This window comes from Thunnus thynnus, chromosome 14 (genome assembly GCF_963924715.1).
Source record: "Thunnus thynnus chromosome 14, fThuThy2.1, whole genome shotgun sequence".
NCBI classification, from domain to species: domain Eukaryota; kingdom Metazoa; phylum Chordata; class Actinopteri; order Scombriformes; family Scombridae; genus Thunnus; species Thunnus thynnus.
The window spans coordinates 24,079,439-24,103,841 of NC_089530.1; the positions used below are offsets into that span (position 1 = coordinate 24,079,439).

At 39.8% G+C, this 24,403-nt stretch overlaps 1 protein-coding gene across 2 annotated transcripts in view; it reads left to right on the plus strand.

The window, feature by feature from the left end:
- LOC137197313 (pro-neuregulin-3, membrane-bound isoform) overlaps window positions 1-24,403 on the plus strand; it is a 380,681-nt gene that overhangs the window by 233,648 nt on the left and 122,630 nt on the right. For both annotated transcript variants that reach the window (XM_067610645.1, XM_067610646.1), the window contains exon 2: window positions 1,858-1,987. In XM_067610645.1, coding sequence (XP_067466746.1) covers window positions 1,858-1,987 — 130 coding nt within the window. The remainder of the gene's footprint in view (window positions 1-1,857; window positions 1,988-24,403) is intronic.

Below are 24,403 nucleotides of genomic sequence, written 5' to 3' on the forward strand. Positions count from 1 at the left end.
ACTTGAAACAAGGACCTAGGTTAAGTAAAAGTTTAGTCTGACAATAATAGTCCAAGTTAAAGCAGCATGGGATCAAGTTCCAGAATCCTACATTTCCCATAATGCAACAGCAGCATCTCTACTTCAGGCCCTCTCTGCTTTGTAAACACCCACATTTTTCAAATCCACACCCCCAGTTTGTAAAAGAATTGTTACTTCAAGCTGAGATTGACCAGAAAATTACCAAAAATTAGCCTAATGACATCATTAGGTTACGTTTATGTATTTTAGGGTAGATTTAGAAAGTTGACTATACTCCACATGGCAAGTAAAGTAATCTTCACGTGTAAAGTCAGTGAAGTGCCCCTTTAATATGCTACAATACTTGTGGTTTGGATTTAAAATTGTTCCTCAACTTGCTGAAAACTTGATGAATGACTATCTTAACCGTCTTTTACAGGGTGTACTACTTTGATTAAGACCATTGTGCCGTCACGTCCAACCTGTTGACATTCTCGTTCGATAAAACCGCATTTGAGATCTCATTGTTGATTTGATTCCTGACCTAACTCCTAACTTCCCCTCTCACATGAAAACTAGTCCCTCGCCATCCAATTACCAAGGGTTGTTCAAGATCCCCAGAGCCCAATCAGCAGCCAGTATCTCATAATTAACCCCCCCAAATACACCCACACACACACCTCATATTGTTGATTAAGGGATCTGAAGCCATACCGAAATAACTCACCTCTCCTCATCCATCCATTTCCCCTCCAAACATTATTAATAATCTCTCTATTTCTTGATTGAGAAATCTTCAGTTAATTTGGGTGTGTTTTCCACACACCATTAAAGGACAACCTAATACAGTAATCAGAACACAACTGGAACAACATCTTGTGAGTAAAAGTGATTTTTAATCAACGAAGCATGAAGTTCTGGCTCATCACTGTTCATTCAGCTACTTTGAAAAACACGGCTGAGAATCGGCTAATGAGACTCATTTTTCATTTGTAAGCACAAAGGAAACAGTCAGCAGTCTGGTTTGGTATTAATAAGAACATCATCTGTGGTGCAGATCTGATTTCTGATTTCCAACTGCATAGGCTTTCAAAACACACATCTGATGGATGACTGCAATCCCCCTTTCCATTTATCTTTTTTGTTTCATAAATTATCCTCAATGAGCAGTAAAATGCCCACAGCGCCATCAATTGCGCTGTGTTTTTTCCCCACTTTTTCTTGACTCTCAGGTCACTTTAGCATTTGCATATTTCCTCTAACATCAACTTGTGCTTTGCTTATTAATTTCAATTACAAGATCATCCATTAAGGTACGCTGAGTGGATTCCCTCAGAAGCGTGCACTGTCCACAATCAGCCATGCATGTTGTGATAAATCGCTAGGAGAAGTCAAGCTCTCCGACGGCAGTACTGTGACCACGGAGTATTAATCACAGCGGGACAGATTATTACCCGTCCTCCATCCATCTTTCGCTGGTGACATTGCAGGGTCTAAACAAACAATAGTGTGTTAGTATTATCCAAACGTACAGTGTATTATGAGGCGATTGCAGACACTCGTTATGGATACTTGGGTGGAGACTGAGTAGCTTCTGCTGGAAAACTGACTTGCTGTAGAATTTTTTTTTTTTTTCTGCTGTAATTTAGGATGATACGATGATTTATTTGCAGAATTGTGGAGTGAAGAGACAATTATAATGAAGTTTGAGGACTAATAGGCCACTAGAAGACAGGGAGATGAATTAACCTGTCACTCAGCCTGATCGTTGGAGACCGAATGCATTCAGGAAAAGTATAATAGCCTACATTTAGGGGTTGATTATAACTAACAAGAGTTTCTTTGCTTGTCCTGCAGCATCTCCAACTATCCCACCGCTGCACTCGGAGCATTTCAAGCCCTGTCATGAGAAGGACCTGGCCTACTGCCTAAACGGTGGCGAATGCTTTGTCATCGAGACACTCAGCGGGCCTCACAAGCACTGCAAGTAAGTGACTGACCTCTTGTTATTATTGACTGACTCTTATTATTTAACAACCTTCTTTTCTTTCCTGTCCTCTGCCTCTATACTTTTTATTCTTCTTCCTGCTCTTCTTCTTCCCTGTAAGAGCATCCATCAGTGAAGTCTGTGGTATGTTCAGGGTGTGATGAGACATTGCATTTGGATAGGATGCTGCGGTTTAACTGGCTATTATGAATATTAATATTTACATTAATTTGACTAATGTCACAGCCTACTTATTGTCTGTCATATGATGTGTATACATTTCTTAGTTCATGTATGTTTTATGTGGCAATTTCTGTTTAAAATACAAACTAAAGTGAGAAAATGAAAAAAAGGAAGGATTATCCTTTTAATTCGAAGGAGGATTCCATGAAAAATACTGTATATCTTGAGTATCTCAGTGACCTCGCCTCCTGTAGGTTTAAAAGACGGTGGTTCTTCAAAGTTTCTATCTTAATCCTTCATGGAGTCAGCTTGTATTCACAGCGGTTACAAGCGATTCCAAAAAGCATCACCACATCGATAGAACGTTCTCAAACCACTCCTGCAGCATAATCCACTTCACTGCCGTACTGTATGTGCAGCATGTTGCAAACACTCATATACAGTTTGTCCACAAGAGCTAAATACCACACTTCTGTGTTGCACTGTCACCACCTCATGGCTCAGAAGCTCCACTGGATGTACTGCAGTGCATTTAATGATTCAAATGGTGAAGCAACAATTGTTTGAACATGCACAATGACTGTAATTGCTGTGAAAACAAACTGCAGCTGCCATCGTCTGCAAAGGAGTAAGCTATAGAGTTTTAAGGTCATCCTTTCATGGGGGTGAGTATTTGATAGTGAAAACATACATTTTCAGCAGAGTTTTGTGTTCATTCACTATTCGCTGTCTGCAGCATCTATAGAAGCTGCCCCCTTCTCCAATTACTCCTTGTGCATGGAAAGATTTTCTGCAGTTTCTGTGTAGCTGTGTGCATGTGTGTGCATAACCTGTGTTCACGTGTGCATGCTGGTTGCCATCTCGTGTGTGTGTGTGTCTTACTTGTCCCAGATTTGAGAGTAGAGCTCATGGGCACTTAGCCCGCTCAAATATGGGGCCCTTTACTAATTAAGTCCCAGAACAACTTCTTCCAAAATCTAACCGCAGGACTTCCACCAAACCTGTTTTTCAAAGAGCCTGTTTTGCCTCCCCTGGGGTGTGACTATGCATCCGTGCATGTACGGGTGTGTTTATGTGAGTCTGTGTGATTGTGTGGATGATGGTGAGGGATGTCTTTTGGCTCTGCAGTGTAAGTAAGATGTAGTACATTGAAAATATATGGATAAAGTTGGACCCAAGAGATACAGTGTTGAGTGTGCACGTAAACACACACTTCATCATGATGTACATACATGCACGCAGTGTGTTTACATGCTACACAGGAAACCGATCAATACATTAACATGCACTGGTTACTATAAAATCTCCTTTTACATGTGTGTAGCTGCAAGGGTCTGCAGAATATAAGATGCTGCTACCTGGTGGTCGCTTTTTTTGTCTATTTTTTTGGAGCAAGTGGACTAAAAGCAAAGTGAGAGTACAAGCTATACAGCCAACAATGCGGTTTCTCTAATCAACTATCCTGACAACCAAAAAAAAAAAATGACTTCCTGTTTACAAGACATTTAGAAAATCAGCTCACTGAAGAGAAGACAACAGAACAAGTGCACGTAAATGCACTGAGAGAGTACTTCAAAGTCTGTCTCCTGCATTATTCAGTACATTATGCACTGTATAATCCAGTCAAAAGTCAACCAAAGTCCACGACAGCACAGACGTCTGTTTTTTTTAGCTTTATTCAGGAAATAGATGATAGCTGAAAAAGAGAGGGAGGGGGGGGGCAGGATACAGAGAGAGAGAGAGAGAGTGTGGGAGAGAAAGACCCAAGTGTAGGCGGACGAGGAGTCGTAGCTGTTGCCCTCCTCCCCTGCTTGCCTCGGTTGCTATGACAACATAATCTGCGGACAAGCGTAGCTGTTAAAGAGCAACGGTTTGCGATGTACGCCGGGACAGCCTTGACCACACTGTCTGTGCATGTTAATGTGTGTGAAGGTGCAGAGGAGTGGGAAATGTGCACCGAGTTGATCTCTACTGCTTTAATATATGGCAATGAGTTTCTAAAGGGAGATATGGACCATCAAACAATATGGCATTCACTCCGAATCTGAATAACAGCTGGTGTGATTATGCAGTAAAACTATGAGGTGTGTTTAGTACTTTGCTTAAAAAAAAGTAACAGTGGAGTTGAGAAAGGTAATGATATGCACTTTTGAACAGAAGAATTAAACAAAGATGATGTTTTAGTCTTGGAACTTTTTATATATATAAGTGTTTTATGGATTATATGCACTGTGAGACTCTTGAGTCACTAAAGACTAGATAGTAAATATCACTAAAACCACCATGAAAGAAAAAAAGGATACATTGATGTGCTGTTAGACATTAATTTATCCTCATCAACAAAAGAATGACAAATTTCACCCCAGGCACAGGATCAATGCATAATCTGATTCAGTTTGTGGTTACAACAAATTGAGACAAATCAGGGTGCAAAAGTGTGATCAATCCAGACATTTAATGGGGATAAATTGAGCCAGTTTATGGCACTATTTGTCACAGAATTAATCATTTTTATTCGCGAGATGAAACCTGATCCTTTTTGCAACGATTTTCTCCAAACAGTCATAACTCAAGTATCAAGTGCCATTCCCGACCAGTTGTAAAACAAGCGCAGATTGTCCCCCAGAGCGCTGTTTAGCGCTGTCAGTGCGCGATGGTCGTGTTTGTGAACCTAAGGGGACGGATGCGGAGAGGGGAGGGATTCAACGTCATAAGGACTTCACTTTCCCCTTTACACACACACACACACACACACACACACACCAATGCTCACTGCTTTGGGCAACATAGTCAGGCATTCAATCATTAGTGCTCAGCTAACCAGTAAATTAGTCAGTGTGCTAAGATAATATTTTCAGAACATGGCAAGAGGCCAAAGCATGCAGTAATAAAAGTATGTGATGTTGAATTTGATTAATTATTTTTTCAGCTTAGGAGGATTTTACCAAAGTGAACAAAACTAATGATAGGTTTAGTGTAATTACTGCTTCAAATAATGTCTCTTTAAATGTCTTACCATTTTCCTATGTACACTTATTCTCATTTCTGTCTTTACTTGGAGTTTTAGAGAGAAAATGGTCACTCGGAATAACAAACCTACTATTTCCTAATTGACTCAGTTACTCTGTTGAGCCAAAGGACATGGGGAGTTACCTCTTCTTACCTGCCACTGTTTATTTATTCTGTCTTCGGAGTTGCAATAAATTCAATTTCTGGCCCTTTTATTGTTTATTTCCTGCTGCCAGAGTGACCGGGCAGGGTCTCCCTCTGTCTAGTTAGCAACAAGGGCTAGCTAAGCCCGTCTCATTGCCCTCTGTTGAGAGACTATTTCAGAGCTAGAGAAAGACAATCTCACCTGGCATGTGGAGGTAGCAGGGCTTTGGAAGAGATCCCTGTAAAGTCCCTGCCAATGAGACCAAGGCCTGACAGAGGCACTCTCTAGAGGGGAGAAACAGACACAGTAACACACACACACACACATACTCATACACACACCCTGACCCAAGCTGTCTGCTGGAAGTTAAGATGTTGGACCAGACTGTGGTGCAGGTTGAAGAGCTGGCCTCTCAGCAACTGAGGGTTTTTAGAGGGACTTGTGATAGAAGAATGGTTTCTGTAAGGCTGGAGGCAAGTAATGTTGGTAAAATGCATGTCATTGCCCGTAGATCTGTTTCAGAAATTGATTGATTAGGGGTATATCACTAATGGGTATCTGTGAATAGAAATGATGAATGTTGGTTTAAAGTATTGATTGCTAAAGTTGAAAGGCAGCGTGCTGTAGTGATGTTCCTCAAATTCAAGGAAAATGCTTTTTCTCTTTCTTTGGCTCAAAATTTTCACTTCTTCCAAAGGTTAAAATAGAAAAGCAATGTCTCCATGTCCACATTTTCTGTTCCTCCAGTTTATAATCTACTTCTGCACCTCCCCTTCTTCCCCCTCCTGCTCCTGTTACATCATCAACCTGTTTCATCAGAGCTTTATACTGCAAGAGTGATAAGGACTTTCGCCGTGGTCCCTACAGTACAGTATGAGCATCTCATCTTAGAAAAAAATCCTCTCTTGGCATTTAGATTTAGAAGGTCCTTAAAATCTCTAAAACTAACTTGTTCTAAAAGGAATAAAAGGAATAGAGCAGAAATACAGGGCGGCATCCTATTGGCTGAGTGGTGAAGAGTCATACCATGTAATCACAGGGTCATCCTCTGGAGTTCTGCTGTGATTATCAATTTAAAAAAGGCTCACAAAAACAAACTTTAGAATCAAAAACAGGCGCTACCCATAACCTTTCCCCATTTCACTTTCCAACTAATCTCTGCGACAAGCACAAGCATGAAATGGGGGTCAGTTTGCTGACTTACAGGAATAAAATATTCTTAACAGAACAACAAACAACTACTCCAAGAAATTAAAGATAAAAACCTGAAACTCGACAAAAGCAAAGCAGAGTGATCAAACCCATTAAAATCAATTCACAACACAACTGTATGTCTAAAGCAGGACAGGCTTTAGAGAGATTAGACAGATTCAGTTGATAAAAATGGTTCCTGCATTTGTTGGCGCAAGGTCAAGAACAAGCTAGGGGGCAAGGTTATGCAGCAGACCAAACCACTTCTTTCGCAAGAGTAGCCCACCTTTCCTCGCTCACAATCCTCCTCATCCTCCCTCCTGTCTCTCTGGACTCCAGCCTTTCTTTTCCTGGGTGACCTCGGGCTTTTCCAAAGTGTTCAGCCACGGACCAGTGCTGCCAGATTGACTTGGGCCTCATAGGTGCAAAGTGTGGCTGCTCAGTGGAATACATAACATTACCTTCCTCATACATACACACACACACACACACACACACACACACACACACACACACACACACTGGCAAGCCAATTAACAAGAAGCATGCATGAAATTGAAAACATAGCAGCAATAACACATATCTAAGCTGCCAGTAAACAAGGAGATTAAAACGCATATGAAAAAAGAACAGACACCTGAAGCATCTGGGAGCTAAAGACTGAGTGGCAGTGCCATATTACATGTCACTCATATTATATACCCTTTACCATATACAATATCATAGTATAAGATGTTACAAGTACCGCAGGATGTATCATCTTCTTTTAAGATGTGCAGCATCAAACTGCAAAAGTGTAAAAATGCTGCAAAGTCAATACAGCAAAGAGAAAACAATACAGTTTATATTTAGATGGAACACTTTTGTTGTCTGAGGTCTGTGCATAATTTGTTTAACATTTTTTTCGGCTGTGAGAAGCTCCCCAATTTCCTCTGACATCCACTGATACCACATTCAAAATTGAGCAGATTTTGCATGTATGCTGACATCTTTGAGTATAATTAATGCAGTCACTTTCCCCATCCCAGTGAGAATGGATTCTGCAATCTGCAGATGTCTAGATTAAAAATTGGTTAAATATAGTTGAAAAGTCAAATTCCAATGACTATATATGTCAATATGTGGCACCTGGTACATACTAATCTAAATATAGTATTTCAAATGTTGTTGAAACAATGGTAATCTATGTCTAAAAAAGCTTCTATGTCAACCAAATTTTGTCCAGCTTTGCTCATGTCAGAGGACATCTTCTGACACTCAAATCGCCAAGTCCATGTTTAGTGGGTTTCTCACTGTTGTGAACATACTAAATACTCAACACATGTTAAAAATATGTGTTTCCTATGGAACTGGGAAGCATAAAGTCACAATGTTGAGGGTGACCAAACTAAGAAGTAAACAAGAGTAGTTTTCTCTCAGTGAGAGAGTGTCGCTCTCCAAGGTCCTGAATTCTTTCCGCTGGGCATTTGGTGGAACACATGCATCCACTCACACAAAAACACACACTTTTAAGTGTCAGTCACCCCAAGAGACCTCCGACATTGTTGTAGTGAGCGTAGCAAGAGTCAAGGAATGCATGGAGGGGTCACTGCATTCTGTGCAATATTGTTTCTGACATGCAGGGATTTACCTTGACAGGAGAAAGCCTCTGGGATAACGGTGTGTCAAATGCTCACTATATAGAATGCTTAAGTGCACATTTGTGTTTGTGTGTGCGCACATGTGAGTGTATGTCAGACAGAGTACAAACTTGTCTTGTCATTACAAGGAAAAAACATGTGATCTTCTCCTGCCTGCATTCAGAAAACCATCTGGTTTCTGTTAAAATTAAAAACACTAATTTTTTTCTCAGTCGTTTATTCTCTCTAATTCTTGGCGGGTTTTTTTGTTTTTTTTTTTGGTCTTACCCTGCTCTCCCTCTCTCTCTGTTTTCTTTCTCTCCATCTCTGTTTTTCTGTCTAACTCTCTCAACCCTCATCGCCATCTGTGCGATAATAATGGCACACCAGTGGGAGTTCGAATGGTGTCTCTCTGACAGTAATAAACAAGCCTGATGCCATGGCATGCTTTTGAGGTGGGAGAAAATTAAACAGATAAGAGACTGCATATTGTGGCTATAAGGTGCCGCTTTCGGTGAATGAATCCTCCAAGACACAAAGAGGAGCACTCATTGTGCCCGGGAATGGAAAACAGAGGATGGGGGGGGAGCCAAGGAGGGAGGAAAATGGATACAAGTCCAGAAAGGGGCGATTTTAAAAAAGTGCCTTTTTTGGTGACATAGTGAGGGGAGAGTGTTAGCGATGGAGGCCAAACGTCAGTGTGTCACTGTGTGCTGATTTAATTAGCACACAATGAAGGCTTAATGATCTTTTGGCAGCTCAATCAAGGGTTATATAAAGGGAAGTCAATGCAGTAAAGAGGGAGAAGCCATAGTTTTTCTCTTTTAATAATTCTTATTGTTTGCTATTCTGTTTTTAGCTATCTTAGCTACATCTTGCACTTAAATATTAGAAGACAAAAAATACCATGGTGGCTTGTTAGTTTTATTTTCTTTAAAGTTCCACTAAACTATTTTTTCATGTCAACAATGAATCATATGTATAATATAATCTGAAACAGGTCCCTCATAGCACTGGACTTGCAGGAAATTATCACCAACTCTTCAGCCTTTCAGAGCTTTTTAGCCTCTTTTAGCTCATTGTGTTGGTTTACGGTATGATTCAGTCTCACCACTCTCATCAGCCCTGTTCACCGCTGCAGCTGGCAACTGTTTTTGAATGAGAAATCTCTGATAAGCCGACCATACAACACCTGCCTAGCACTACTACAGCTGGAGGCAAATTTGGCAACTTGCTCATGAAGGAAGTTGAAGAAAACTAAAGACACAGATATTTTTCTGAAGAGTCATTGGGGACAGAACACTGGCTTAGACTCATCAGGGGGACAAAAACATGTACATAAGTATAAATATGCTGCTTTGAACATATGACAGTATATATGTATGACTGTCTGTATCTGTATATGTAAGCTCTTTGTGCGTAGACACACTAGTGTAGTAGTATCTGATTATTGTGTTAATTTCCTGTAATCGTGAGTTTCTGAAGCCATCTTCCTAAAGCCATTTCCTCGGTTCTCCAACCTCTCGACTTCTAATTGATTTGTATTGACATCTTTGTTAGTTTTAATTAGCAAGATTTAAGAAGTTTAATGGTGCAATTGCATTAGCTCATTCAGTTTGGTAAACAGTGCAGAGTATCCAATTAAGGCTCTTTCCCAAACATACACATTTACAGTCCGTGTGCGTGTGTGTGTGTGTGTTTGTGTGTGTCTACAATCATGTCCTTATGACAAACATTAAGTTGTGAATATGTTTATTTGGTGGAAGTAATACTGTGAATGAATCTGTCAAAGCCCTCATGAGAATTTAAATGATGAAACTGGAGGCTGTTGTCTGATGGAGTCTACGTCTATAGAGGAGTAGTAACACATATGGTACACACATGATTTTGACAGAGTGACAGGAAATAAAGGTTTGAGATGTGCACTGTAGGCTGTAACTCTTGAAATCCTTTAATAATTGTCAAATGTAACACTGTAATGAATAATAGTACTTGGACAAATTATGATCATTAATCACAGTGATGTTTTCCTGTGAATAACCTTCACAGCCTGTGGCAATTGGACCCTGACGATGCTAACTGCAGGTTGATAAAGAATATCCTAAAGCAGTGAGATAAAATACAGTAAGAAGACTAATTATTTTCATTTTTGGCTTTATTACTATTTTAATTGTTTTGATTTCACAGCAGACATTGCACTAATGCTGTATTGGCTACCAAAGGATTAAAACGCACTTTTTGTATGATATTGGATGCAACTACAGAACATACAGTACTGGGACCATGGAAGGAAATTGGAAATTTGATTTATGGAGACAGAAGCCTTAGGTGAAAACAGTACACCTCAGCATTTCTACTTTTTTCTAATTCTCCCAAGGGAAGCTGCTCAAGAAAAGTGAGCAAACTAACAAAGCAATGGAACAATCATGCATATATGCTAACTTGTCACATAAATTGTTGTACATGTCATGAAAGAGAAAAACCTAAAGTGATTTCTTGTCTTTTCCTTTGATTGAATACAGTGCAGACTCAGTTAATGTTGCAGAATTAGCAAAGCTCTGCAATGTTTAGCAACGACTCGAGTACTTAGCCAATGGGTAAAGCAGCAACAGTAAACTATCAAAAGATAAAAATTCCTTGGAACACATTTTCCTCCTTTTAAGATTTTAACAAAATCATCTCATTCCACACCTTTGACAGTATCACTTACACTGTATAAAGACGCTATTTGATGTTTACTACTTTGATATAGTAAAATATCTAAACCCAAGACTCTTTATGGATAAACCATTTCATCCAGTGGAAATATTGCCCTGTGTTCTGTGCATCATTTACACACATGGTTGTTTCCTCCATTTAAAATAAAGTTCGGGGTTGAACACGGTTTGGCTGCACAGCATGAGGTTGTGCTGTCCAGCCAATCGGCAAGTCAGTGGGATTTAAGGGGTTAATTAAACTTGCTGAACCGATTCAATCATACAAATATTTGTGGAGTGTCCTAAATGTTTTGCCCCATCAAGCTTGCAGAGCTCCCTACAGGCTGTCCAGCACTCGGAAAACTGGAATATTTTTTATGGTATTGAACACAGTGAAAGCAAAGGTAGTAAAGATAATTTCACTTCCTGCCTTTTGAAGTGGCTGACAGCCAGGATGTAGGCTATTTCATTACATAAATCAGTGATAGAAATCAGTGAGCGAAGACATGGGAGCACATTTATATTCAGACACCCACACAGTTGGCTCATCTTTAGGGGGCTCGTAACATGCTATGAAGCGTTACATTTCATCATGTGTATAGGCATTTTGTTTGTGCGCTCGGAGATGCAACACACACGTACACGCACAAACTGTAAATGTTTGACTGCTTCTGCCAAACCTGTCAGATATGCCCCGAGGAGGCAGAGACGGAGGGTCATGACCTCATGGTGAAAGACAAAAGCGAGAGGCACGAAAGGAAAGAAGGCAAGCAAGAGAGACGGGGTTATAGAAAGATTTTGACATATCAAAGGTTGAGGGATATTCCAGCATTATTCTCTATAATGATGTACAAATACACACCGGATGTGTACAGTAGCAATAAGAAGCAGAGCAGAGTGAGCAAAGGAGAGTGAGAGGACAAGGGAAGGAGAGGAGTGAGGAAGTAGACATACAGTAATTTGGTGGTGTTCCTAATCAAGGCATCCCTTTCAAGTCAGCAGGTTTGATGTGTTAATAAGATGCAAATATATGCAAATGAACCCTCCTTTTCCCTCCAAAACTCTGACTGAGTTTGCGTTGCCCACTCCTGCAGGATGGAAAACTCTGAATAAATACCAGGAGAGAGCATGAAGAAGAAGTATTGATTTTTTTAAGAAAAAAAAATTAAAATGGTGAGAAAGTTTTAAGCTGGCCGCAAAGACACAAATTTTCCACGGCTACCTTGGGGAATCTTTCCCTACTGACTGAACTTATGCACAGCGGTGAATTTCTGCGTGAATGAGGCGAGGGAACGAAAACTAATGTGACAGTAAAAAGAGGAGGATGCAAAGTAAAATATGTACATAAAGGATCGTGTGGAGAAAAGAAGAAGGAGAGAAACAGAGAAAGAGGGACAGAGATTGAAAGCGACAGAGAGGGAGAGAATAGAAAAAAGAGAATAACTGAAGACGAGCTGTGTCTGCAATATTAAGCAGGTCTAGAGTCCCAGTGCTACCTGGGAGCTATACCAGCCTGTTTTCACTGTAGTGCACTTCACTCAGAAATGGCATCAGCGCCTTGAGCTGAGACATGTCTGTCTCCCGCTCTGACTAACAAGCAGCTCTCCGTTAGTTTTCCAGAAGAGCGAGGCTTGATTACACACACATGTAAGCACACGTGTAAGCGCCCATGTAACGTATGTACTGTACCCTATAGCGAGGCGCCCACACTCAGATGCTTCACAAACATGCAACAATGACAAGGCTCACACACATACAGCATCTCCTTCATTAACCTCTTCTCCCCTTAAGTGTTCATGAATATTTAACGTTTTCCCCTTTCAACTTCTGATCAAGGTCACTGTCATGCCGGCAGTCAGCTAATGGCCGTTTTGACATCTTGAGCTAGAAGCCCTGTAATTGTCCTATTAGGCTGCCTTTTTTCCAATCACTGACAATTAAATCTTACCTGAAAATACTGACATTTCCTGTTGAAACACTCTTCTTCCATAGCAGTTAGTGTGTTTTAGTTTATTGTACCAACCAGTTTTAGCTAGGCTGGCACCGTGGCTCTAATGATGGCAGTGTTGGTCTATCGGTCTACTAACAACTAATAACTGTTGAATGGATTGTGATTCAGTTTGGTACAGACATTCGTGTCCCTTCAGGATGAAGTGTATTGACTTTGATGATTCCTTAACTTTTCATCTAGCGCCATCTTCAAGTCAAATTGGTGATTAGTCCAATACGCTGGATGTTGATTCATGACCAAATACCTGCAAAACTAATGGCATTCCTATCAGCCTCTGCTTTACTTTGGGTTCAGTGCTGGAACATGGTAACAGTTTACATGCATGTTAGCATTGTCATTATGCTTCACTACAGCCTTGAAAAGCCACTTGCATGGCCTTGTTTTTATAGATATGTCTTTAAATCCTGTTGATTATGAATTTGTAAAGCTCTAATAAAAAATAAAAAGCTGAGATACAGTTGAAAGCTTTGGATAAAAGCTGGTACATGGACCTTGAGTTAAAGGATTCTAGGATTAGTAGGCCTGTATTATTCACTCACTTCAAACACTTTATGTTTCCATGTTGAGCTGCGGTTAACAAAAAAAGGGAATTTGGTAATAAAAACACTAATTTTGGAAAAATATCCGCTTGATTTGATGAATTTGGACTATTGAGGATTCAGATATTAGCTTCAGATAAACTTTTAAATGTATTTTTGCACTTACATCACTTACACTGAAAGCACATTCGGAGGGAATCTATTAAAGGTCAGTATGAACAGGAGGAATGATCCCAGCAAGCAAACCTGCAAGCCTGTTTTGATGTTCATTCCTGCACCTGACTGTTGATTTATGACGGACTTTAAAATTTGTGATCCTATCCTTTAAGATTATATCATAAAACTATTATTCCCTTGGTAGAGATTGAACTTTGAGTCTTAAACTAAAAGAAATTACACACATTTGATTTCATCCAAACAATTTCATCTGAGGTGTAAAAGGTCATGTGACCCCTTTAGATTGATCTGATAGCAATTTATCACCTGCCTGTCTCATGTCTGAAAAAGCACTCTGGTCACTTTTATATTAAAGTCATTAAACACCAGACCTGGTATGATATTTCACAGCATAAGTCTGAATTGAATGTCATCAGATTAACGTAAAGGCTGCAGCAACACAAGCTGCACAGAGGCAGAAATGTTTCTGGCATCACTGGAATAAATTTAACATCTCAATCATCATCTCATATGCACAGAATCAGTTTAATAAATCAGGAAAAGCTGTGAAAGAGCCAATTCTAAGAGAGCAATGTTACGTTTTCTCTTCATCCTAAAATGAATCTTGCACGTGGTTCGGGTGTCGAGTCAAGGAGTAAAAATCATGTAACGTGCTCACATAGCATGAAGGAAATGGATTAAATTCCAACACATACAGTTTTAATAGCAGCAATACTTTTTTGAAAATAATATTTGTATTATTACTTTTATGGAATCAGTAGGAATAAATAAATATGAATCGTGCTGCTTAGTCATATCTGGTTTTGTGTTTGAGTCATGAAAGCTGAATCAACTGAGGGAGAACTAAAAACCTACGAGCTTGATATATTAATATTGCCAGCAGAAAATGATGAAAAATGCTGAAATAATTTATTTCAATTGAATCAATAAATTAGACAGACGTTCCTTATGATTTCTAATCAGTGCTTCTTAATCTGCATATAATATAAGTGTCAGCGTGGGCGGTTGTGTTTATTTTTGTACACAAACACTGCCGGCTATAAAAAGATAATCATGTGCTGCAGAAACATAGCCAATAATCGAGCCATTATTTTTCATTTTTTGGTTTACTGCAGGGCTGTTTGTGCTTGGCCAAGAGTGGAGAAACTATTTCAGGACCGCAGCCCCACAATGCTTTGCTTCAGGCTGAGACCGGGCACATACTGTATATAGAGGTCTTTCCATCTTCCATCTACGCTCTCGTTGGCCATAGGTTGAATCCAGCATCTGTCAAAAGGTGAAATGATGTACTGTAGGTCTGCTTGACATCCGTTTGCCTGTTGTCGACTTGTTACTGGGAGAAAAGAGGAGTGCGAGGATGAGTGATGGAGTGAGAGAGCGAGGGGTGGAAGAGACAACATCTCCAGAGAGATTTAGAGTACAACTGCCATATCTGGATGAGGGAGAGGAGAGGAGAGGAGAGGAGAGGAGAGGAGAGGAGAGGAGAGGAGAGGAGAGGAGGAGAGGAGAGGAAGTAAAAAGAGGGGAGGAAAGAAAAGGAAATGAAGTGCAAGGTTTGGGGATTTGGAGATGATGGCAGTGATACTGACAGACAAGCTTCTGTGTCAAAGTCTGTGCACAAGCTAACATACATTATATACACATACAGGTGCAAACATATCAACACATGTACTGTAAACATACACTTATAATGAAAGAAGAACAAACCAGCTCACAGGCATCAAAGTAAACATGTGAGAACGGACACTCGGACACTGGCGAAGCATCTATTTTACTGTTTGCAGTTGCAGTGATTTCCTAAGATCACACCCGTCTTTCTCTAACCTTAACTTCATTCTAACATCAACTGTAAAACCACCTAAACATGATGACGACCATCCAAAATGTCCTCACACTCAAGGTCTAAAATGTGTGCACATACAAATCTATCAGTACACATACATCCTATATCATCAAGAAGATACTAGCAGAACACTGCCCCACTTACACTACTAAACATGCACTATTCACTAATCTTTATAGTGTACTATTTTCACCAATATTAAACAGGTCATTACAGTAATGTACCTGATCAGTCAACAGACCTGGGAACACTTCAGCACAACACTGAAATGTAAAAAAAATGTTATTCTTGTTTTGCAACCCTGTCTTCTAGACATTGAGTTTAAACTGTATATTACTAAATTGTTTTCCAAGTTATGTTGTGGTGACAAATGTGATTGTAATGTTAGGCAGCGTTATTATGAGTGATGGAAGTGCTACATTTATATACCGACACCGATAACGATGGTTACATGTAGGTAACAAAAGCAGAATTTTGGTTAAATGTTAATAAAAATGTCATGTCACATGCTTTAAGATATTGTAAACTTCTTTCTGTATTACACCAGGATCCTGATCTTTCCCTGATCTTAACCAAGTGCTGTCAGTGTCTAAACATAACTATAAAAATGTTTAATAATGCTGTGATAAACAGACTCTGCAAGATTGGATATTTTGTCTGAACACAACTTTTTACTGACATGTTCAGTATTAACATTTTTACGACTTTCCAGATACATTGATTAACAACCTCATTACATCATGATGTTTCTAAAAACCATAATCTCACCAGCATTATGTTTCCTTCAAAATATATTTACTGTTGCAAATCAGTTGTATATAAATGTAATTTACAGGAGACAGGATTGTCTTTTGTTATCCATTTTCCATAATTGGTTTTAATTTTCGCATTGAATTATAAGACAATAGCATCCATCAATTCGGCTCTCAAAAATAAAGCAAATTTAGTCTGCATGACATCTTTGACTACACTTTTGTCAGTTTTCCAATGAAAACCCAGATAAAATGAATATGTTGTATGGAATTAGGACACAGCTGCATAAAACAGGCTGCTATGAACATTTAACAAGTCTGTTTTCATTTCTGTGTCTCTCCCTCTGCGTGTGTGTGTGTGTGTGTAATCCGTTCAGAGGCCTATTAAGTTTCTTTACACACAGGGTTTTCTTACAGTATTTCTATCTTTGCTGCAATGACATCATCAGCTATCACAAACATTTCACCATCAACCGTAGTAGCTGTGATGGTTCGTACTTCTGTGAAGTACATCGGACGACCCGGAGTCTTCATCGCCAGCTGCATCACTTGCACTGCTGCATGTCAAAGCTGTGAACTGACCTTTTTGCGCCGCCATTAAAACTTAACTGCCTTCAAACTGAAAGCTTCTCTGTCAAGGAGAGAAAGAGAGACGGGAGTAAAACAGGACGTGTCACCGAGTTGAAGCAGCATGAGGGTCAAATGTGACAAAAAAATTGTGTTTATGGTGTTTTTTTTAATGAAAATTCCCAATCACTGTGGCCATAAATTATGCTTTGAATGAGCTTTAAAACCTAGAATGTGATTTAGATTTGCTACAGTCTACATCCCAGACATGATTAAGATATTGCTTTTAATAAATGAGAGGAAAAACAAATACATGTTCATTAAATTCATATATTAACATCACAAGTCTTCATGTCAGTTCTGGCAAACGTTATCATGTCGGCGAACAAACGTCCAGCTGGCTCCCACTGAACACACATAGGATCCACACTTGTGACTTCATTAGCTGCACTGACATGCCACATCCTTATTGTGCATTACTGTATATCAGCATTGGGATTGTGAAGCATAAATTGCCAAGGAAGAGAACTTTCATTCTCACACGGAGCTGCGGTACTGGCTCCGTATTGCGAAACGGCGAGAACAAAGCCATCCAAAAAGTCAGTTGTGAATACAACGTAAGCGTTTTGTTGTGCTTTGGGAACGAGGGAAGTGCCAAAGAAATAAGCTTTACTATTATTGCTTTGTTGAAGGGCCCAGTGGTGGGATTTGCTAATTACTAATTTTTTTTTTTTCCAAAAAGTTACTAAATATTAAGACCTTGCAACAGTTCGGTAAGCTATTTCCAAGTCTGTCTCAGCTGTTCCCCGCGGTGAGTCGTGCTGAGAAATTCTATTGGTGAAACAATATGACCTTTGGCTCGGGCCCTTTTGTGGAGGGAGAAGATTTAAAAATTTTTCTTGCAGGGGAAAGAGTTTGCAACATTTTCAGCACGGCAATTGAAAATGCTCAAACTGAATGCTTTATTGTAGTTCCAGTGTAACCTTTTTTTTTTACACACTAAATGATTTCCTCCTCCTCCTCCTCCTTCCACTTATGTTCATTCTCACCCTCTCTATCACACTCCTGAGAGATAAGAGCCCTGGCATTTTTATGTGACGACTTGTGTCACAGCATCACGCAGAGCAAATGGAATATGAAAAGAGGAATGATAGAAAGAGTGGATCTGGTTGGGTGGATCTGGGCGTTGGACGTATTTATAGTGTCCAGAGCAGATCGGGATGTTTGCTTTTATGCCGACATGCAGCTGAGCCGCTTGATTCAGGAGGCAGCGGCAGACTAAAGTAGAAAGTGAAGGTTTTATTAAGGTCACAAAGTAACTTTACACCTCCTCTATTAGTGTACGGCAGGCTGGCTTATGGAGATACAAAGAGCAGATCGATCAGCATTGCAGATGGAGCAGAGCGAGGCGGAAGTCAGCGGAATTAGCTTTGATATGTGTTATAAATCAGCTGATAGCGATTGGCCAGCTCACATTGGTGGCTGCTAATGCCTCCCTGTGTGATAATATAAACATCTGTTTGCTAAAATAATGTTACAGCGACACACATGATCACACACTTAGTCACAATCAGTGTCACACGCACGCGATCGTGACCATATAACTGATAGAGGAGATAAAAATCATTCTGACAGGATGAGTGTATAGAGAGAGTATTTCTATAAATAATGTTCTTAGAGAATTAATAACATATGATCTCAGTTTCCCTGAAGGGAAGATCAAAATTATCATATATGATGTTATTTAGAGAGAGAGAAGAAGAAGAAACACTGTGAGCTCATTATTTTTTACTCCTCTAACAACTTAATATGCTCTTTCCACATGCTTTAAGTGTAATAATTATGCATCCCTATATATGCATATACGGTTGATAATAGCATATTTTCAAGCTTTTTAACTTTGTTCACTATTGAGAGATAATTACACAACATCAAAGCTTTGGAAGTTGTGTTGTGGCCGGCCACTTATAGTAATAGTGAATGAAATATAACCAAATAATATGCAGGGTGGATCCTTTACCTTAATAAATTCACAGAGCAGTGTTCCTACATTTTAATTTAACTGGAAGCAGCTCTTTGTTTTTAATTGTGTCATACTGCAGCAACAATAGAAGAGACGTCGAAGCTGCATCATGCAATGGAAAACCTTTTTCTTCCTTCTTTGGATAGCTGACAAACTAACTGTGGTATTATTTATTGGTGTATATGCACTGTACTAGTTGTACTAGTTGTGCATTTTTATTATGTTTGCTGTCTATAGGTTATAGCTCATTTAAAGGGCTAAAAGAGACAGGAGCTGTTTTTTTAACTGTAAATCATGCAAAAATATTCCAGTCGGGCCCCAGAATATATATGTAGATGTTGAAATGTGCGTGATATGTCCTCTTAAATAAGAATATCATGAGCATGAGAGAAATCTCCCTCACACACATGCAAACTCTAACTGTGTCCAGCAACTAGAGCAGACCTGGAAATCATAAATATGTATTCTTCTGGGTAAATATGTGCAGACACAGGAATGGGTTGCGTCTGACACTGAGGTCATGTTGGTATTGAATACAGTAGAGAGCGGCGGAGACAGTGAGTGTGTGTGTGTGTGTGTGTGTGTGTGGGAGAAATCGAGGTAATAAAACCATCAAATAAAATCCAAATAAAACAACCACATAGGTAGTTTGACCAAGCACTCCAGAACGAACCACAGGAGCATCATCTAATAAGGCGCCTCTATCTGCAGTAATCGACAGGAAAACATCATTTATCTGTGTTTTCCGAAGCTGTTACACTATCACTGTTAAAAAATAATGATGTTTCATGATGTCTGGTTAGGTTTAGGCAATACAAACCACTTGGTTGGGGTTAAAACGATCACTTGAAATGTGGTGTGGGTTAAAGTTACTACTCCCTTAAAGTTACACAAGCTTTGTTGTCATGGCAACAGTAAACACCATGAGAATCATAGTTACTGTCTTTAAAAAACTGTCTGGACACAGGAAGCAAACAGTGGACTTTTTGCAAGTTAGGATCTAACCTGCCACCCAACCCGCCACCTCCGAATATGAAATTTGTCACCTTATATGTACGTTATCTTCTCCGGGTCATAATCACTACGGCCACTAGATGGCATCTGTTTCAAACATAACTACGGGTCATTTTTAGCGACTGACATTATGACCTACACTGTTCATTTTCTTGGGAGGACAGGCTCAATAAAACCTATATCAGGTCAGCCAGTCACTCCTCAAGAGCTAATTAAAGAGTAAAGACCTCTGCCAAGTTCAGCGTTCAGGGGAAAGACATTTGTTAAAGGATATCGGGTTGTATTCTCACAACCACTGCATGGATATGTGGGCTTTTTTTCACAGTAAGCACGGTTTTTCCAGGTTTTTTTAAAAAAAGAGGATGGGGGTTTTCATTGCAAAGGTCTGCAATGTTTCAAGATTCAGAGCATTAGATTCAAAGTAAGGAGTTGGTTTCTTATCTGAGAAGCAATAGTAGTTCAATTATTTTCTCATTATTACTTTTAGATTCAGGTTGCCATGGTTATATTAGAATCCTTGAAATGCTACAATCAGACGTGTGACAGAAGTGTTAACTTTCCACTGTGCTTGCTTAATGTTAAAATGCTGCCTGTATCTAACAGTTTCTAGTTGCTAATTCATGGCACAACATATTTTTCACACTCAGTGTGGAGTGAGCAGATGTTTGCATTCGAATACATCATACGTATTTCTGTGAAAGCATGATCTTGTTTGATACCATCTGCAGCTCACATCAGAGCAGACAGAGGATTGTTAGCACACCCGTTTAGACATTTAGTGAATGAATGAAGTGCAGTTAGTCTGTAAAGGGCACTTTACAGAGTCCTTAGTAACCGCTTTGCTAACTTGGAAGAGCTGTTTGCAAAAATTATGCTAAACACGCAGCGAAGCAAGTTTACAAGACTTGAAGCAAAACGCCTGAAGCAAGATCAGAGACACAACTGACTTCTCTGCCCCCTGTGAAAATATTGATGCAGGCCCATCAGAGAGTGAGTCTCTCCTGATTGAGTCAGAAGGTTATTTTTTGCTTCTGCTCATCTTCTCCAGAGATTGTGATAGAGTCAAATATTTGTGAACCCACTCTGCCTGTAGGAAACAGTGTAGATGTTGCTGGTGGTTGCCATTCATTTCAGTTGGAATTTTTAGAGTTCAGATAAACAAGAGAATAAAAATGACTGGAAAATAATTGCCCGTGTGAATCAACACAATGAATTAGGTCATCAACATCCACCACACAAGTTTTCTTCTCAGTACAAGGAAGCAAGAACGGCTTTCACTCACTGTGTAAATAACACCCACTCTCAAATACGGACACAACTTTAGAGGATTTGAAGCTGATCAGTGACCTCGTCTTAATTCAAACCATCTTGTTTCCTAGGTTGGTTGCAGTTTCTGTGCAGCTCCTTGTAAAAGTAGCCTGTCTAAAAGTATTAATGATGCTGTGGCGACAAAAATGTGTTCGTAATCATACAGTCAAAATTGTGGGGACACACTTTGGATTCCAACAAGGTTAACAGAGTCTTTAGGGTTAAGGCTCTGGCAGTGACTCTGCAGCTCCCGTTTGGCTATACAGAGCTTTATAGCGAGTTTCAGTTCATTGTTTGTCTGTCCAGCTGCAACTTTACTGTTTTGATTAACTCTCAGAGCTCTCATAGTGTTGTTTTTCGGCCGCAGCAGGCAGCTGTTTTCAGAGAAAAAGCTCTAAAAACCAACTGTATGCTACCTGCTCAGCACCAAACTGCAAACAGACACAGTTAGCTGTAGACTAGCTGATGAACATAGTGGAAAAGAGCCAGATATTTCCCCTAGGAGTTCGTAGAGACCAAAAACAAAGCTAAAACAGAGTGAATATTGGAGTTACATTCACCTGGTGGACAGAAACACGACTCCAAATGAATGATGATGTTGGATGTGTAAAGTAACTGTTTGCTACCAAATTCATAACAATTACTTGTGTTCACAACCTGTTTCTGTTGCCCCGAAGTGGCCAAACAATCAGTTATTGCTGGTTTATAGCAGAGTAGGTGGGCAAAGCAATGGGTTAGGTCTTAAGTAGGAAACGAATAGAAGTCAATAAAATGTCTTCCTAAGTAACAAAACCTATAATGTGTGGATCTTTGTGTGCAGGTTGTTGCTCTTCAACACATTTGGAAACACCACTGTCCTATTTCCCGTCCTCCATGTGCATCAAATCTCCAAGAAAGCAGCACATTTCACATTTACTCCCAACATCCCAACATCTGTACCTTGCCTAGTCCTTACTGTATGTCTATTGGGCACATCATGATTGTGCTACAGGTGTTAAATGACACACATGTCTCCAGGGAATAAATGTAAATGTGCAGTGATATTCACAGCACATTGATGGGTGAGGAGGTCACTTTCTGCCTTTGTAGAGTAACACAGTTTCCTGCTGCTGTGCCTGCATGCATGCTTGTGCATAACAAAGCGCTTGGATGTATCTGTAGCTCTGCTCACCTGGCATTAACATGCGTCTTGGGTGATCTGATCACGAGTGGACTGCTCTAAATACGTCAGTTGACACCTGGCATTAGAATGCGTCTCCACATGCGTCACGAATGATCACTTGTGATTGGATCTCACTTCCCCGCTCTGTATGCAAATAAACAAATACATCAATTCTGTTTACAAAGACCAAATGCATTGTTTTTTTTTGTACTGACTCTTCATCCCAAATGGAAATCATTTGGGACTCACTCAGGAGAGACTCAGCAGCCGATGTTTCTCCGTTATCCGTTCATGGGCGGCTGAGATTGTCACTAAATGAGAATAGTTGGTCCACCTTAAAGGTCAGTCCACCTTAACGTGGGAGCCAGCAGGTGTGTGATGGTGGACTGACCTTTAAGGTGGATCAGCTATTCTCATTTAGTGACAATCTGAGCTCCTCTCAGATGGAGAAAAGTTGACAGTCTTCAATGAGGTCCAGGAGACATTGGCGTACATACTGCTAGAAGAATGTGTCCATACGTGACTACACACATACAGACCACCTCCAAATGTAGTCTGAGCAAAAGGATCTTGGGTGCATTCACACCTGTACCTAGAGCTGTCCACTTGTGGTCGGATCACCCAAGATGCATTTTAACGCCAGGTGTTAACAGCGCGTGTAACTGCCTGTAACGGTTTAACTTGTGCCTAATGGGGAATAGAGCAAGTTTTTGGTTTAAAACAGATGCTTAATGCTTCCTATCAAATTCAACTTTTAGAACAATTAGCAACCAATGAGAGTCATTTTGAAGGATTTAGGCTCATTTAACACTATTTCCAAATGATTAAAATGGAGACAAAGAGTCAAAGAAATTTCACGCACACCATATTCAGCTGTCACACAGCACATTGTTGCACAAACGTTGATGGCAGTCTAGAGAATCTTAAATCCTTCAGAGGCCACACATGTCTTCTTCTTTCTCTTCTTATTCTTATACTTTTATTCTTTTAAATGATTCTTGTGCTTATTATAGAAGCATTACAGGTGAAAATATAATATATCTGTCATTTTTCAAACTATTTCCAACATAGTTTGGTGTAGCTGTTTACTGCACTTTGACTAATTTAAAAAAACAGATTCACTCCCCTTTCATTATAACAGTATAGTTGTACGCTACTCTCACCATGACATTAATGCCACACAACACAGCCAAGCAGAAAGGTGTCTTCCTCTCTAGCACTAATCAACCATCCTCCAAGCTCTATACTCTACATTAAATTTGACAAGGAAAAGAAGATTAAGGGGAGCAGAAGGCATGACTGCAGTGACAGCACTGTTTGAATCCTTTCTTGACTTTCACACATTATCCTCCATCATGTTCAAGCAGCAAAGCTGAGAACATACGGCAACCGTGTTGAGTGCTCCGTCTCCTTTAAAAAAAAAGATGAGCCTCTTATACTGCCTGAGACCATGAAAGACTTAAATTACTATAAGAGCATCTATATCTGTGGTATGAAATTGGAGGAAATTAAGACCTGAAGTTAAAAACCTATATCATGAGGCTGGCTAGGCAGAGATAGCTTTTCTGCACTGGTAGAATGAAATATGTGTTTGTGTTTGTGCAACTGTGGAAGCAAGTTTGCACGCCAAAGGTGCAAATGCGGACAAGTTGTCAGTATGTCCAGGGTTCACACATCTGAACAGGTGTTTGCGTGTTGCGGAAAAGAGAGAGAAAGACCAGTTGATCAAGAGAAAAGCCAGAGAGAGAGACAGAGAGAGAGAGAGAAAATGAGGGAGGGAGTCAAGGTCAGAGAGTAATTAGGCTTTTTCTGTCAGACCAGGGAAACTGTCAAGCCTTGGGGATGAAAAGTGATTATATGGGGGTATGAGAGTAATTGAATTCTGTTGCAGAGCCAAGAGAGAGGATGGGAAAGAGAGGAAAGGAAAGGAAAAAAAAAAAGCATGAACATCATATCAGCGGGAGCTACCAGTTGTCTTTCCATTCACTCAAATTCAAACAGATGCCACATCATGACGCAAAAGAAAGGAAACTAGGTGAAAAGAAATCCGTGTGATGCAAGCGTTTTTCATCATATAGTATTTGTTCATCAAAACTCCCACAAACATGACTTGATAATTGTATACGACCATTTTGTTCTTTAATATTCTCAGTACCTAGAAAGAGAATGACGCTTTC